Here is a 13482-nt window from a genome sequence, read left to right as displayed (position 1 = left end):
CCGCAACCAATCCGCGCGGGGGGAGGCGCGGCTTCCCGCAGAGAGGGGCCGTGCGCGACGCCCTGCCTCTCTCGCCATTGGTCGGAGTTACGAAAGGAGGCGGGTCTCCTGGCGAGTGGCAGTCAGCGGCGCGCGGCCGCGGCGGTTGGCGCGGCGTTGAGCGCAGGTACGAGCGGGCGGGGCCGGCTCGCGCGGCCGGTGGGGGCACGGGCCGCCCCTCCCCTGCCGGTGAGGCTCGCGCCGCGCGGGCAGCCATGTCGGAGTGGGTCTCGTACTACCGGAGCGAGGGGCCGGGGCCGGAGGAGGAGGAGGAGGAGGACGAGCAGCAGGAGGGGACCGAGGCGGTCGGTAAGGGCCCACCGCCCCCTCACGGAGGGCAGCCCGGGGCCCGCCGCCCTCGTGGGGTGAGCGGGCGGGGGGTGGCCCGCAGCTAAAACCGTTTCCCCCCCCGCTTCGGTAGCGGACTACAGGTTCTCGGGTCGGGACAGCCTCATTTTCTTAGTGGATGCCTCCAAGGCCATGTTCGAGTCCGACGGGGAAGGAGTGACTCCCTTCGACATGACCGTCCAGGTAAGGCTGCTGAGGGGGCCGCCGCCGGGGACCGATCCCCATCCTCCTCCGCTCTGCTCCGCCGCGGGGACGGCCGCGGCTCGTCCCCCTGCCTGACCCCCGGGTGTCCGCGGTGGCTGTGGAACTGGAGCGGCTCGGGGTTGGGAAGGGCTGTGGCCTGCTGGGCCGCGTCCGGCGCTGGGCGGGGGGAAGTGTCTGCAGGATGAGGTCGGTCCGCCGTCGTCGTGGTGTGCTCGATAAATGTTTATTTCCTCACCCTTGCTCGCAGAAAGGGAACGGTAATGAAAAATATGGAAGGCTGTGTACTGGGAAAATAGTCCCTCGAAAAACAAGCTCCGAAATTCTTTCTCCTGGTGAAATTTAGCTGAAGCCATGCATCACGGTTCTTCTGTTTGCTAGAGCCTGCTTGTATAAACTGCTAACTGCCAAAGACAAAACTTTTGCACCCTTACTGCAACTGATTTTCATCGTATTTTGACCTGCGTGCGGTTTTTTTTCAGTGCATCCGGAACGTGTATACAAGCAAAATTATTAGTAGTCACAGGGACCTGTTAGGTGTCGTCTTCTATGGTACAGAAAAGAACAAGAACTTGGCAGACTTCAAGCACGTCTATGTTCTCCAGGAGCTGGACAATCCAGGTAAAGGCAGTAAAGTGATATGAAGGTTATGTAGAAAGATGGACTAAGGAAATCTGTGTAGTAGCATTGTCAGTAACTTGTCTCTCTGAAAACAGAGAGCTATCAGATAAACAAAAAGGTTCCTGTTGCTGAGATGCATTGGTGGTGGTGGAGGCATAGATTTAGAAATTTACTGAAAGCTTAGAAACTTAGTGGGAGCTTGGCTTTTTCTGTTATAGTTAGTTTAGATCCCTTTCCTCTGTCTTTTCTTCTATTTTAATGTGGTGGTTCGCTTGCTGTCCGCTAAACCTCAACAGAACTCTTGAAAGCCCATCATGTGTCTGCCGCGCTTCAGAAAAGTGCATGTACATGCTAAGGCACCATGGATTCCAGCTGATGGAGAATATCACAGAATGGCTGAGGTTGGATGGGATTTCTGGAGGTCCTCTTGTCCAACCCTCCTGCTCAAGCAGGGTCAGCTAGAACAGGTTGTCCGATACATTGACCTGTTTGGGGTGTTCCATCTCTTATTTTCATAATAAGTTTTGCAGTTCTTGAATGTAGCTCTTCCATTTTCTTATAATTTCTTAGAATTACATAGCATCTGCTTGAGCGCCAGTTGCAGAATTGGAAAAGGTAGTACGAGGACTGCAAAGAATGTATGCTACTGGTGACAGATTCTCTGACAGCACAGAGTCTTGTGGGGGGGGGGTGGGGGGTGTCTACTAGCTTTTGATAGCAGCCTTTATCTCTGAGGAGGTTGGATTTCATTTTCTTAACTAGGAGGTGCAGGTTTAGTGACACATGGGGTTCTCCTGAAACAACTGTGCCTTGTCCTAGTTTCAGAATTAATTATGATGGGGACCTGACAAGACTGCCTTAGGTTCTTCTTCCTTTTCTGGCAGCAAGCGCCTTAGGCTCCTCGCTCATCCTTTTTCCTCCTCCTTCCCTGCTTGCCCTTTTCCCTGTGTTAGAGGCAGTAGCTTCACCATGCTGATAAAGACAGTGCAGGTGAAAGGTCAGTGTTGTTAAAAAGGAAGAGAATTGTGTATTTGCTGCCCCTGAAGAGCAGCGTGCTCTGGAGAAGGAAGAAATGCTATAGTTAGTACATAATGGTGAACACTTTTGCTGTTAATTCAATGGCAGCTGAGGAGATGAAAATAAAATAGTAAATGGGGGAGAGGGAAGACATTCTCAGATGAGATTTCAAAAGTGCTATATAATTTGAGTGAAGGACAAAGGAAGAAGCTCTGCAGAATGCACTAGCTGAAAAATGAAAGCTTGTCTCCCTTTGTAGAGTTATGGGAGGAAACAGAGTCTGCTGTAGACAGGTGGGAAAAGGAGTCATAGTTGGGCTGGAGTAATCTGCAGAGCTTTAGAAAGGCCATCGGCACCTGCCCTGGATGTTGCTGTGTTCCGTGTGGTGATCTACGGGCTGCATCTGACCTCTAGGTTGAGTCTATCTGGCACGAGGGGCAAGAGAGCAGGAGGAATTCTCTACCTTCCCAACGTGCGGTGGAGATGCAGGATGTGTTTCAGGCTCCTCTCCTTCCTCTGGTGGCGCAGCAGTGTGCCATGCCTCTGCGGTGCAATTGTTGCCTTTCCTGCTGAGCACTTGTCCTTTCAGTGTAGAGGGTTTGCGATACTTCGATCCCAGCCTGTTTTCCTCCTCCAAGAGGAAGAGCCCCGCATCGGTGCCAGGGCACTTTGTGTCCTTGTGGCCCTGGTATGTGCTTTCAAGTGGTAATTGGCTTGCAATGTTGCAAATGTTAGGCTATGCTGAACCATTTTCTCAGCTAGGTGTTGGAAGGGCACTGCCACAGAGGTGCTAGGAGACCTTACTTGGACATGAGCTGCGAGGGACCCTGGTTGCATATTTAGAAGAGTTTATGGTACTTCTTTCAGCATTTCTAATGCATGTGAATGCTGTTATCCCCCTTAGGTGCAAAGCGTGTTCTAGAGCTGGACCAATACAGGGGAGACGAAGGACGAGTACTTTTCTGTGAGACCTTTGGCCACAATGCTGACTATTCACTGGGTGAAGCACTCTGGGCCTGCTCTAATCTCTTCAGCGATGTCCAAGTCAGACTGAGCCACAAAAGGATCATGCTCTTCACCAACGAGGATGACCCTCATGCCAATGACAGTGCCAAAGCCAAGCTGGCCAGGACCAGAGCTGGTGATCTGAGAGACACAGGTCATTATTTTCCCCTTTAATTTCGGGCAGAATAAAAGTGATGTATCCTCACAGCAGATGTTGACTGCATTGCAAGTCTGTGACGGAAAAAGAATGTAAAATCATCAGAACTGGGGAATCTTTCTGAAGCTTTCCAAAGGAGAAATTTGGTATCTAATCTAAATTAGAAAATCTATTATCCAATCTGGTATGCAACAACTAACACTTATTTTCTAGGATCTCTTTTTCTACTCTGGTAGCATAAATCAGGACTTGAGAGGGCCGTGGAAAACAAACTCCACTTTTTTTCGTTGTTCTGCCGTTTTCCAGGAAGGAAACAATAACACTAAGTTAACACAAAAGGAAAATTACTTTAATGGCTCCATTTTGAATTAGCTGAAGAACAGCAACCTGAGCTCAGAGACTAGAGAGCAAATGCTTCGTTAGTTCAGCTATGTAGCTGAGATCACCAGTGTTTTTGGAGTTCAGCAGATGTGCTGGATCTAGAAGCTGTGAGGCTTCCTTAATCCATTAGCCCTTATAACCGGGAAAGGGGAATTTCTGAACTCATTACTTCCCTCTATGCCTGAGCTAAGATTATGTTTTATAGGAGCTTAATTAGGGAGGAAACATTTTCTGTGCCATGTTGTTTTGACTGAAGTTGAAGAATGTCTTTTGCCTCTTTCCCTGGAAGCTTTCACATCTGATGCAGGTGACAATCTGGAGCTTACTCTTGCTTAAATTCTTCGCTTAGAGAAATCTGAGAGTGCTGAGAAACATGCCGATGTAAGAAAAAGGCAGTTTGTGTGATCCTCCTCCTATCTCTTTCTTTGTTTCTAGGTATCATCCTGGATTTGATGCACTTGAAGAAGCCTGGAGGGTTCGATATCTCTTTGTTCTACAGGGATATCATAAACACAGCAGAGGATGAGGACCTTGGGATCCAGCCTGAGGAGTCAGGGAAACTGGAACATCTCATGAAGAAAGTACGAGCAAAGGAGACAAACAAACGGGCTTTAGTCAGGTTTGTGCCTAGTTATGATATTTCATTCAGTGGAGGCACCTGATGTTATTTTTAGACTGCATCTCACTTCCCTCTTCTGGAATGATTTGTCTACAAAGGCATCAGTGCTTACATTCCTCCATCTTAATTCCTTAGTCCAAGATTGGTGTTTCTTCTGTAGCTTCCAAGGATATTGTCCTTGGTGGATGAGAAGAGTCGAGAGGGAAGCTAGGCCTCCTTTTTTGCTCTCTGTGACATCTCCTGTATTGAGCTTGGCCAGAAATGATCCTTTTTCAAAAAATGACATCATTGCCAAGTAAAATACTTACAAAAAAATCTGTAACATGTAATATGGTTAGTTTATAGTGAAATCTGATTGAAATGAGGCTTTTCTTACTAGTGTTAACTTAGAAAAATTTCATTTCAATGTGACTGGTAGGTATTTTGGCCTGTTACTAAATAGTTGTATGTGGCCAGTCTGTCTAGGGAGTTGGTGTGGATTCACACAGCCTTGGTATTTCTGATCTCCTACTGAAAGATTAGAGATACTTACAGAGAGATTAAAAGGATCTTGATGAAGCAGAGAGAAAGTATTTTTGGAATCACATGCTCCGTAACAGTTGGGTTTTTTAATGAGTGAGTTCATAGCAGAATGATATGGAAGCACAGTAAGGGAAAGAACTTCACAGCCTAGTGGTTTTTTTAAGGTATTTTTAAAAAAAAAAAAAAAAATCCCAACCTGAGCTGTTGTCACTGGCATTCTTGCTCCTGCTCTCAGCTTTATTTGCCTCTTCTGGGAATGTTCCTCAAGCTTTCTAATAGTTGAGGAGGAAGAATCCCGTACCAGTGATACCTTTTAGAGGAGAGGAAGTAACATTCACTGTTCTGCTCTCAGAACTTGAAGATTACCTCCAATTTTAAACCTTTACTTCTGAATTTTTCTGTAACTTTGGATTATTTTTTTTCTTAAATCGTGGTATTGTTTGTCTTGATGGGGTTCTTTTGGGGAATTTTGCCTTTTGTGTGAACAGCTGTGTGAATTCAGAGGTCACATTGCATTAAGCACAAGTGGGGTGCCCAAATGTGAACTTGTCCTGTGCTCTGCTTGAGCATAGCTGCCCTTCAGAGTGAAAGCAGGTGAAAGAAATATGGTAAAGCATTTGTGTTTAAATCATTTTTATGACCAAAAGTGCCAGCATTGCAAGAGTGTTTTTACACAAGTGAGATTGTGACTCAAGTAATAGTATGTTTCCAGAGATACATGTGATTTTGGGGGAGGAGAATAGGAGGAGGTCAGAGAAAATAAGTTATCTGAGGAGATGACTTTCTTTTGCAAAAGTGATCTTTTGGAAGGCTCAAGTCTGTATCTGCTTTTTTTACACAGGTTAAATCTGTATCTGAACAAAGATCTGTCACTTTCTGTTGGTGTTTTCAACCTCATTCAAAAAGCTTATAAGCCATATCCGGTGAAGCTTTATCGGGAAACTAACGAACCGGTTAAAACAAAAACAAGGATGTTTAATGGAAAAACAGGCAGCTTGCTCCTGCCGAGTGACACAAAAAGGGCTCAGGTAACGTATTGATTATGTGCCTGCTTTTTCCTGGCTCTGTGATGTGTGTGGTGGAGATGCTGATTCTCTTGCTGTGTTTGTTTGTATTTCATTTGCAAGATCAGATGCAGAAATATTTACATCTGTATGCCCCTAGGGATAGCCTGGTCACTTTGTAAGCCCTGCAGAGTGAGAGTGGGTTGTTTCTCTGGCATGACTGTCAAGGGAAAGCATAGCCACGCGTGGAAGGGCACTCAGGAACACAGGTCATTTCTTTCTGTATGGCAGAACCAGGTTGTCAGAACCTGACCTTACGCGGCCTTGTGCTATTGCTGCTGGTGTTATCTTTTGATTCATTAGGAAAAGATTTTGTCCATTTTATTAAACATACAAGTGTGAATAATGGGGGGGTTGGAGCTCTTTTCCAAACAGAAAAATAGGTATATTACCTTCGTTTTTTGTTATTTTGTTCTTTGCTTTGCCTTCCTGCTTGATAGTTTGGCTGATGTAGATTGAATGTCACATTCTGTTCAGGCACAGCCTTATTTCAAAGCAGGATATGCAGTTGCTAGGTGTATTGTCACAAGAGCAGTTTGTGTGTCCTTCCATGCCAAAGGCTCTTAAAGTTGTTGTCTTAAGATTAAATATTTAAGTTTATTTGTACCGGACATTAGTTTCTTGAAATGAAGTACAGGACATGAACAGAAAGCTGAGCATTAAGCCCTGATGTCTAACTTCAGCAGCTGGACTACAATATGTTTTTGTGACTTATGAGCGATGCTTCAAAAGCGTTGTTTCTTGGTCACTGTTTCTGCCAGCAGTATGTAGCTGACGTGCATCTGCTCAAGCAAGTTTAGAATCAGACAGGACCTCTGAAAACGTCTGGTCCAACCCAGCCGAGAGCAAGACTCACAAAACCAGATCAGGTCGCTCCAGGGTTTGTTTGGGTCAGCTCTGAAGAACTCCAAGGATGAGATGTGAATCTGTGCTAGGGCTTAACCGTTGTCTTAGGAAAGTGCATTTTGCTAATGTCCAGGTGGCATTTCCCTTGGGGTAGTGGTCACGGACTGTGACTTGCCATTTCAGTCTGCCCTCATGGTGACAGTTTACTCTGTCTTGTCTATAACCCTCTTTTCAGTAGTGGAAAACAGCAATTGCATTCTCTTCCTACCCCCCCTGCTCCCCTGCAATTTTTTTTTATGCTGGCAGCATTACTATCTGCTCTTCCCTGGTTTAGACATATGGAAACCGCCAGATTGTGATGGAGAAAGAGGAAACAGAAGAATTAAAGCGGTTTGATTCTCTGGGCTTGTATCTGATTGGCTTCAAACCACTTTCAATGCTAAAACAGCACCACCATGTCAAGCCCTCCCAGTTCATCTATCCTGAGGAGTCCTTAGTAAGTGGTAAGTAAAGATGGCAAGAGAAGATTCACCACCTTGCATTATGGTAACCAGCTGATTCATAGTGTGTTTGAGTGGGGATCACTGAGTGTAAAATCTTTGTCTGACTTAAAAACTTGCTAATGTTAAAAAGTATAGAATTAACTGTTACAGCCCCTCTCAGCTACAGTTAATTCTTGTTTTCTTCAATAGCAGAAGAGCCAATTGGGCTTAATGTTTCACCCATCATGACAATCAGCTAATCAAACTATGCAGATGTAGTCCCAAAATATTTGGTTTTGTCATTCATGAAAGTGAAGGATCCTAGTACCTGACAAGAAGGCAAAGGTGGTTAAAAAACAAACAAACAAAAACCAAACCCCAAACCAGTGAAGATAACTGCCAGTTTTAAGTCTGTCCTGGTTTCAGCTGGGATAGAGTTAATTTTCTTTCTAGTAGCTGGTATAGTGTTATGTCTTGGATTCAGTATGAGAAGAATGTTGATAACACGCTGATGTTTTCAGTTGTCGCTGAGTAGTTTTTCTACTACGTCAAGGATTTTTCAGCTTCTCATGGCCAGCCAGCAAGAAGGCTGGAGGGGGACAAGAAGTTGGGAGGGGACACAGCCAGGACAGCTGACCCAAACTGGCCAGAGGACTAATCCATACCATGTGATGTCATGCCCAGTATATAAAATGGGGGGAGTGAGCTTGGGGAGGATCGCTGCTTGGGAACTAACTGGGCATCGGTTGGCGAGTGGTGAGCAATTGCATTGTGCATCACTTGTTTTGTATGTTCCAATCCTTTTATTATTATTGCCTTTTTATTATTGTTATTATTATCATTATTAGTTTCTTCCTTTCTGTTCTATTACACTGTTCTTATCTCAACCCACGAGTTTTACCTTTCTACTTCCGATTCTTTCCTCCATCCCACTGGGTGGGGGGGGGGAGTGAATGAGCGGCTGCATGGTGCTTAGTTGCTGGCTGGGCTTAAACCATGACAAAGTCTATATCAGCTAGGAGTGGAAACACAATACTCGGGAAGTACGGTTGAATTAACAGCACTTTACAGGCTTGTAAAGAGAGGAGAGGAAGCTTAGGACTGCTTTTTCTCCCCTTTTTATATGTATATGTAAGTCTGCTTATCTAGAAATACAGTATTAATCCATCCCAAGCTGCAATAGTAAAGAAAAAACTCCAGCTCCTCAATCTATCAGTGGATAAAGAGGGCTGAGTTATGACCAGATGCTTTGCCGTGTCTGACTAAAGAAGAACCTTTACAGTACCTTCTCCAGCTTAGCAGTTTCCTGAATCAAACACCTTACTTGTATGTCAGTCTGTTCCTGACCACTGAATCTAGTAAAATACAAAGCAAATGTGTGCCTCAAGAGGAACATTGCAAGCTGAATTCTTAGCATGTTCTGCAAAAGTTGCTATGATGTGCTGCTACTACGATGTGCTACTACTACGATGTGCTGCCAGACCAGGAGGAGGCTTTGTAGGTACTTGTTTCCAATTTTCAACCGTATTTCATTGCTCGGGTGTTATCGATATAATTTCTCTCACCAGAACTCCTGCTGCTCTGGTCAGGAGAGACACTAACATTGTTATTTTTGAGGGCTGCCCCTTCCAAAAGTTGCTTTTTACCTCTGGAATATTACAAGCAACTCAAAAGAAGTCACAGGTTCTGAAACTGTAATATCTAGGGTTACGTTCCTGAAGAAAGGAGCAAAGCTGTCAATCTGACCAATACTGTCTTGTCTTTTCAGGGAGTACAACGCTATTTAATGCCTTACTGATGAAATGCTTGGAGAAGCAGGTGATGGCACTGTGCAGATACACTGCCCGCCGGAACACTCCCCCTCGCTTCGTGGCCCTGGTTCCCCAGGAGGAAGAGGTGGATGAGCAGAAAGTGCAGATAGCCCCTCCAGGTATGGGAAGAGATGCTGCCTTTCCCTGCATGATCAGGTGCAGTCAGCATAATAGCCTCCTGTATTGTGTGAAAATGTTCTTAGTGCTGTTCCCCTTAAAACTGAGGAGAGTGCTTTCCAACATCCCTTTTCTTCAGTTTTGTCATTGTAAGCATCTGATGTTGAATCTATTTTTAAAACCCCAGTTGCATCAGTGCTTGCTCAGGTATCACACGGCTACTGTATTTTCCCTGCCTGCTGCCTCTTTTTAGCGGTCTCAAGTAACTGACCTAAAAATTAAAAGCTCTTTTTTTCTGTTTGCTGACTAGACAGAATGTCTTTCCCTGAATTTTATTGTCTGCTCGGATACATTTTAAAGTGTTAAATAAATAATCGTGCATATTGAGCCTCACACCTTATCAGCTGAGTGTGGAATGATGAGGGAGCAAAGGCAGGCTGTTGCTCTTTTGCATTTTCTCACCTCTTTAACTGGAAAATCCTCTTCTGGGAGGATGTGAAGTAGGGTAATAACACTGCTTGTGTACAAAGTAAAGCATTTCAGAAATAACATGTGGGCATTAACTTAATTTTCAAACAAGCCTTTTTCAAGCTCATATCCAGGGAGAGATGGGGAAGGTGGACAAGCTGACCTCCTGCATAAAAAGCAAGTCACAAACATCCAGCTCTTAGCTATGCATTTAGTTCGAATCTCTTTCAAAAAGCCATTAGTGATGTTGCTTGTACACACTGAGATTGGGATTCAGTGTAGTGCTGTAGTACTAGGAGGTGTTATGGATTGCTGTTGTTTACAACAAAATAGCTAGCTAGTTTGGAGACATCAGACCTAGATAATAAGCATCTTGGTCTTTCCCATAAATCATTGTTCTGAGGCCGTGGTTCTGTATAACTGTTCTCTTGCTCCCTCTCTTCCATGTAGGTTTCCACATAATTTTCCTACCATACGCAGATGACAAACGGAATGTTGATTTTACAGAAAAGGTGCCAGCCAGTCGAGAGCAGGTGGACAAAATGAAGGAAATAATTCAAAAACTTCGGTTCAAATACAGGTACAGGGAGATAAACTGTGTGCGGGATGTGACATAGGGAAGAAAGCGCAACCCTGTTGCTTGCTCTGTTGCACACATTGTTGAGTTGTGGTGTCCATGAGGTGAGATTTTGATGCAAATTGCTTCCCTTTGCAGTAGCTTTGTCTAAACTTTATTCTTAATCATTCTGAATACCCAGGCACCACAGGCTTTGTGTAGCATGTTCTGGAGTTCTTCATAGAATTGCTCTTGTTCTCTGGGCTGTTGTCATTTGTTGCAGAGGTATCACATTTTATTGTGGTTCTGCCAATCTATTGCAGATCAGACCTGGATCGTTTAAATTAGAGCACTTTAGAGAGAATGGTTAGGTCTTTTTCATTATAGCTAGGATAAATTTTATGAAGTGCTTTTACAGGACATGTTTTCCTAGGTATGTGGAAAGTAACATAACTGTTATTAAAGTAGAATTAACTGTTATTAAAGTAGAATGCCACTGTCTCCATTTGTCTTGCACAGCTTTCTAATGTGGTTGATGCATGACAGGATAGTGATTCAGCAGGTGAACTGAAAAGAGGAAAAGCAGTTCCTCTGATGAGATGGATTGTTGTGTGGGAAGGAGGGAAGTTTTACTTTGAAATAAGTTGGTGGTAGATCTTATGTGTCTTGTCTGTCTTCTGGGGAGCATGCATTGACATTTTGGGGGATTCTTGACAGGGCTGACAGCTTTGAGAACCCAGTTTTGCAGCAGCACTTCAGGAATCTGGAGGCTTTGGCACTGGATATGATGGAACCAGAACAAGCTGAGGATCTTACAAGTGAGAATTATTGGTGGGTGCGAAGGGGGGTGGGGTAGAGGGCTCTTGACTTTGTTCTAAGTCAGAGATACGCTACTACAAACCCAAATGTCTTTTAAAAAATATTTCAGTTGTGTGCACTTCCAAGATGTAGAATTCTGGATGTGTCCATTCTGAAATATTGACACCTTACTTTCTAATGCTGTCACTTTTAAGATAAGGAAAAAAGGAAAAATCGTTCACTTTACCCTCCAAAATTAAAATTGAATCACCTTTTTCTATGGTGACAAATGCTTTCTCTGAAATTTCTCTCTTCAAGTGTCTAATTAATATTTCAGTCTGATAAATGGGCAGAGTTACTCAGAGAATGATTCTGCTAGGAGGCAATGATGCTGCCTTGTGGCTGTGAGAGTTTCTATAGAAGAATATCTTGTCAAAGGATAGAAACCTACTCCTGGAGGGGAAGTTCCTTTTTTAAAACTATGTTGTAATCCAGAAATAGTGTTAGAGTAACTATTTGTCTCTTCTGAAGTGATACCTAACAAGTAATCTAGGCCCCTGTGCTAGATACCATACAAATACATGACAGAAACAAACTGTTCTGCCTCAAACTACTCGCAACGTTAGATAGTAACCTGTTGTATTTTCAATGTCTGAGATTAGACCTGGGTAACAGTGCGAGCAGGCAGGCGATCTTCTACATCACTTCCACCGTGTCCGTTTTGTTCTGCATATATATTTCCTGTTGAGGGATATGTGCAGGTCCATTACATCTGTATAATACAAACTCTCAACATTACCAAGAGCTGTAAATTTCTCATTTGGGAATACCATAACATATGTCTTTGCATTTTGCATGCTTGCAAGATGCTCGCATGCTAGTTATTACAGAAGCACAATTGTATCTGGTGATGGCCTCGTTTAGACTTCCCTGTGATCACTCTCTTGTTGAGAGGGCAAATCTTTCTCTTTTCCCAGTGCCAAAGGCTGAAGAGATGAACCGCAGGCTGGGCAACCTGGTGCAGGAGTTTAAGCAGCTGGTTTATCCCCCTGACTACAATCCGGATGGGAAAGCTGTAAAGCGAAAACAAGGTAAGTAATGATGGTGCAGACACACAACATGGTGTCTGTATTCTCTTTAGAAGTTTCTGTGTTTTCAGTTTGTCTCATAGTTTAAAGAAGCTGCTTGTGCAAGAACTCTCTTTACTCATCTCCACAACAAAGTGGATTTATATCCAGTGGTGATTCTTAGGAATTAGAGGATATTGTGGTATCCAGTTGGAGAGCTGCTGGAATGAGAAACTGCATAGTGAAGTATAGGAAGCAATGTGGGTAAATGATTGTAAAATATAGTTTAATTTTTTTTTTAAATAATTTTGGTTTTTATGACAGAGTAGTAAAATCGTTCATGCTTTCAGTTGGTGAGGAAGCAGACTTTTATGCATGGGCTGTTTGGCAAGTCGAAGATGGGCGTCTTTAGGGCTAAATGTCTAAGTAATGCTGAAGTACTTGTGTAGTTTGGGAGTCTATGAAACTGCATAAAGTGGGAGTGTCAGTTAGCTGAGCTCCCTGTGGAATCATTGCATTCTGCTGTCTCAATGAGAATCCCTTAAAAGTTTCATTTGGGGGTGGTCTTTCTATCAGAACACAAAGTTTCATACTTGAGCTTGAGATCACTCCTATCAATGAAATACTACATGACTTACGTGGTGAGTGACACCTACTTCTTAAAACAAAATGTGTAAACTAGGTCTGTGAGTGTGTAGGTAGCTGTTAAAGTACCATGTGCTAATGGCCACGAACTGTTGTATGTCTAAGAAATGTTGATGTCTTTCTATTAAGAAATTGATTAAAATCTTGGTGATCTAAAATTTATCTTTCTAGCTTCTGATAGTCAAACTGAGAAGAGGCCCAAGGTAGAAATCTCAAAGGATGAGCTGCGGAGTCATGTGCAGAAGGGCACTCTAGGCAAGCTCACTGTACCTGTTCTGAAGGATGCATGCCGGCTTTATGGGCTGAAGGGTGGAGGGAAGAAGCAGGAGCTCATGGATGCGTTAACTGAATACTTCAGTGAGCACTAAGCAGGAGTGAAAGGCCCTGGCTGACTTCCATCTGCTTAAAATTTTAGTTGTCTTATGCAGATGCTGTGTCTGTTTAATCTTGCTGTGGAGCAGAAGGCGGCTAAATGTTGCTGCATCTAGCAGTGGAGAAACTTTTTACTCTTAGTTGTGAAACACCTCTGCAAAGTTGGATTCTGTTCACAGTAGCCAAAGGCAGAATGAAATTCCCTGCTAACTCAGGTCACCCACTGCAAGTGAACACAGTTGTGCCTTCCTGGTTTCTTAATAAAAGTTATTTTTGACTTCTTATTTTGCAACACTGGCTGTACCGTCTTTGCATCATAAAGACAGCAAAACTCACTTCAATGTAA

General features: G+C 43.9%; 1 protein-coding gene across 2 annotated transcripts; it reads left to right on the top strand.

Annotated features, from left to right (window-relative positions):
• The first annotated feature begins 126 nt into the window (after window positions 1–126).
• Window positions 127–13420, top strand: XRCC6 (X-ray repair cross complementing 6). 2 transcript variants are annotated; one of them, XM_030041098.2, is made up of 12 exons: window positions 127–348; window positions 461–570; window positions 1071–1209; window positions 3131–3385; window positions 4205–4388; window positions 5752–5938; window positions 7155–7323; window positions 9071–9232; window positions 10149–10278; window positions 10972–11072; window positions 12030–12143; window positions 12936–13420. In XM_030041098.2, exons 1-12 carry the CDS (start codon window positions 255–257, stop codon window positions 13130–13132), a joined length of 1842 nt encoding a protein of 613 aa, XP_029896958.1. In that variant the 5' UTR covers window positions 127–254; the 3' UTR covers window positions 13133–13420. The 2 variants fall into 2 exon arrangements, 1 of the variants encoding a protein (XP_029896958.1); XR_003927207.2 differs by having other exon boundaries at window positions 146–348; window positions 10972–11085.
• Window positions 13421–13482: the final 62 nt, after the last annotated feature.

Source organism: Aquila chrysaetos, chromosome 17, assembly GCF_900496995.4.
Source record: "Aquila chrysaetos chrysaetos chromosome 17, bAquChr1.4, whole genome shotgun sequence".
NCBI lineage: Eukaryota > Metazoa > Chordata > Aves > Accipitriformes > Accipitridae > Aquila > Aquila chrysaetos.
The sequence above is the reverse complement of the archived record's forward strand: the minus strand, read 5'-3'. Positions and strand labels throughout refer to the sequence as shown.

What these genes read in the sequence shown, in the direction of transcription:
- XRCC6 (XM_030041098.2), top strand. Translation starts at nt 255, where the DNA reads ATGTCGGAGTGGGTCTCGTACTACCGGAGCGAGGGGCCGGGGCCGGAG. An exon ending in GTGACACAAAAAGGGCTCAG is followed by an intron (nt 5,939 to 7,154) that starts GTAACGTATTGA and finishes TCCCTGGTTTAG; the next exon opens with ACATATGGAAACCGCCAGAT. An exon ending in TGAGGAGTCCTTAGTAAGTG is followed by an intron (nt 7,324 to 9,070) that starts GTAAGTAAAGAT and finishes TTGTCTTTTCAG; the next exon opens with GGAGTACAACGCTATTTAAT.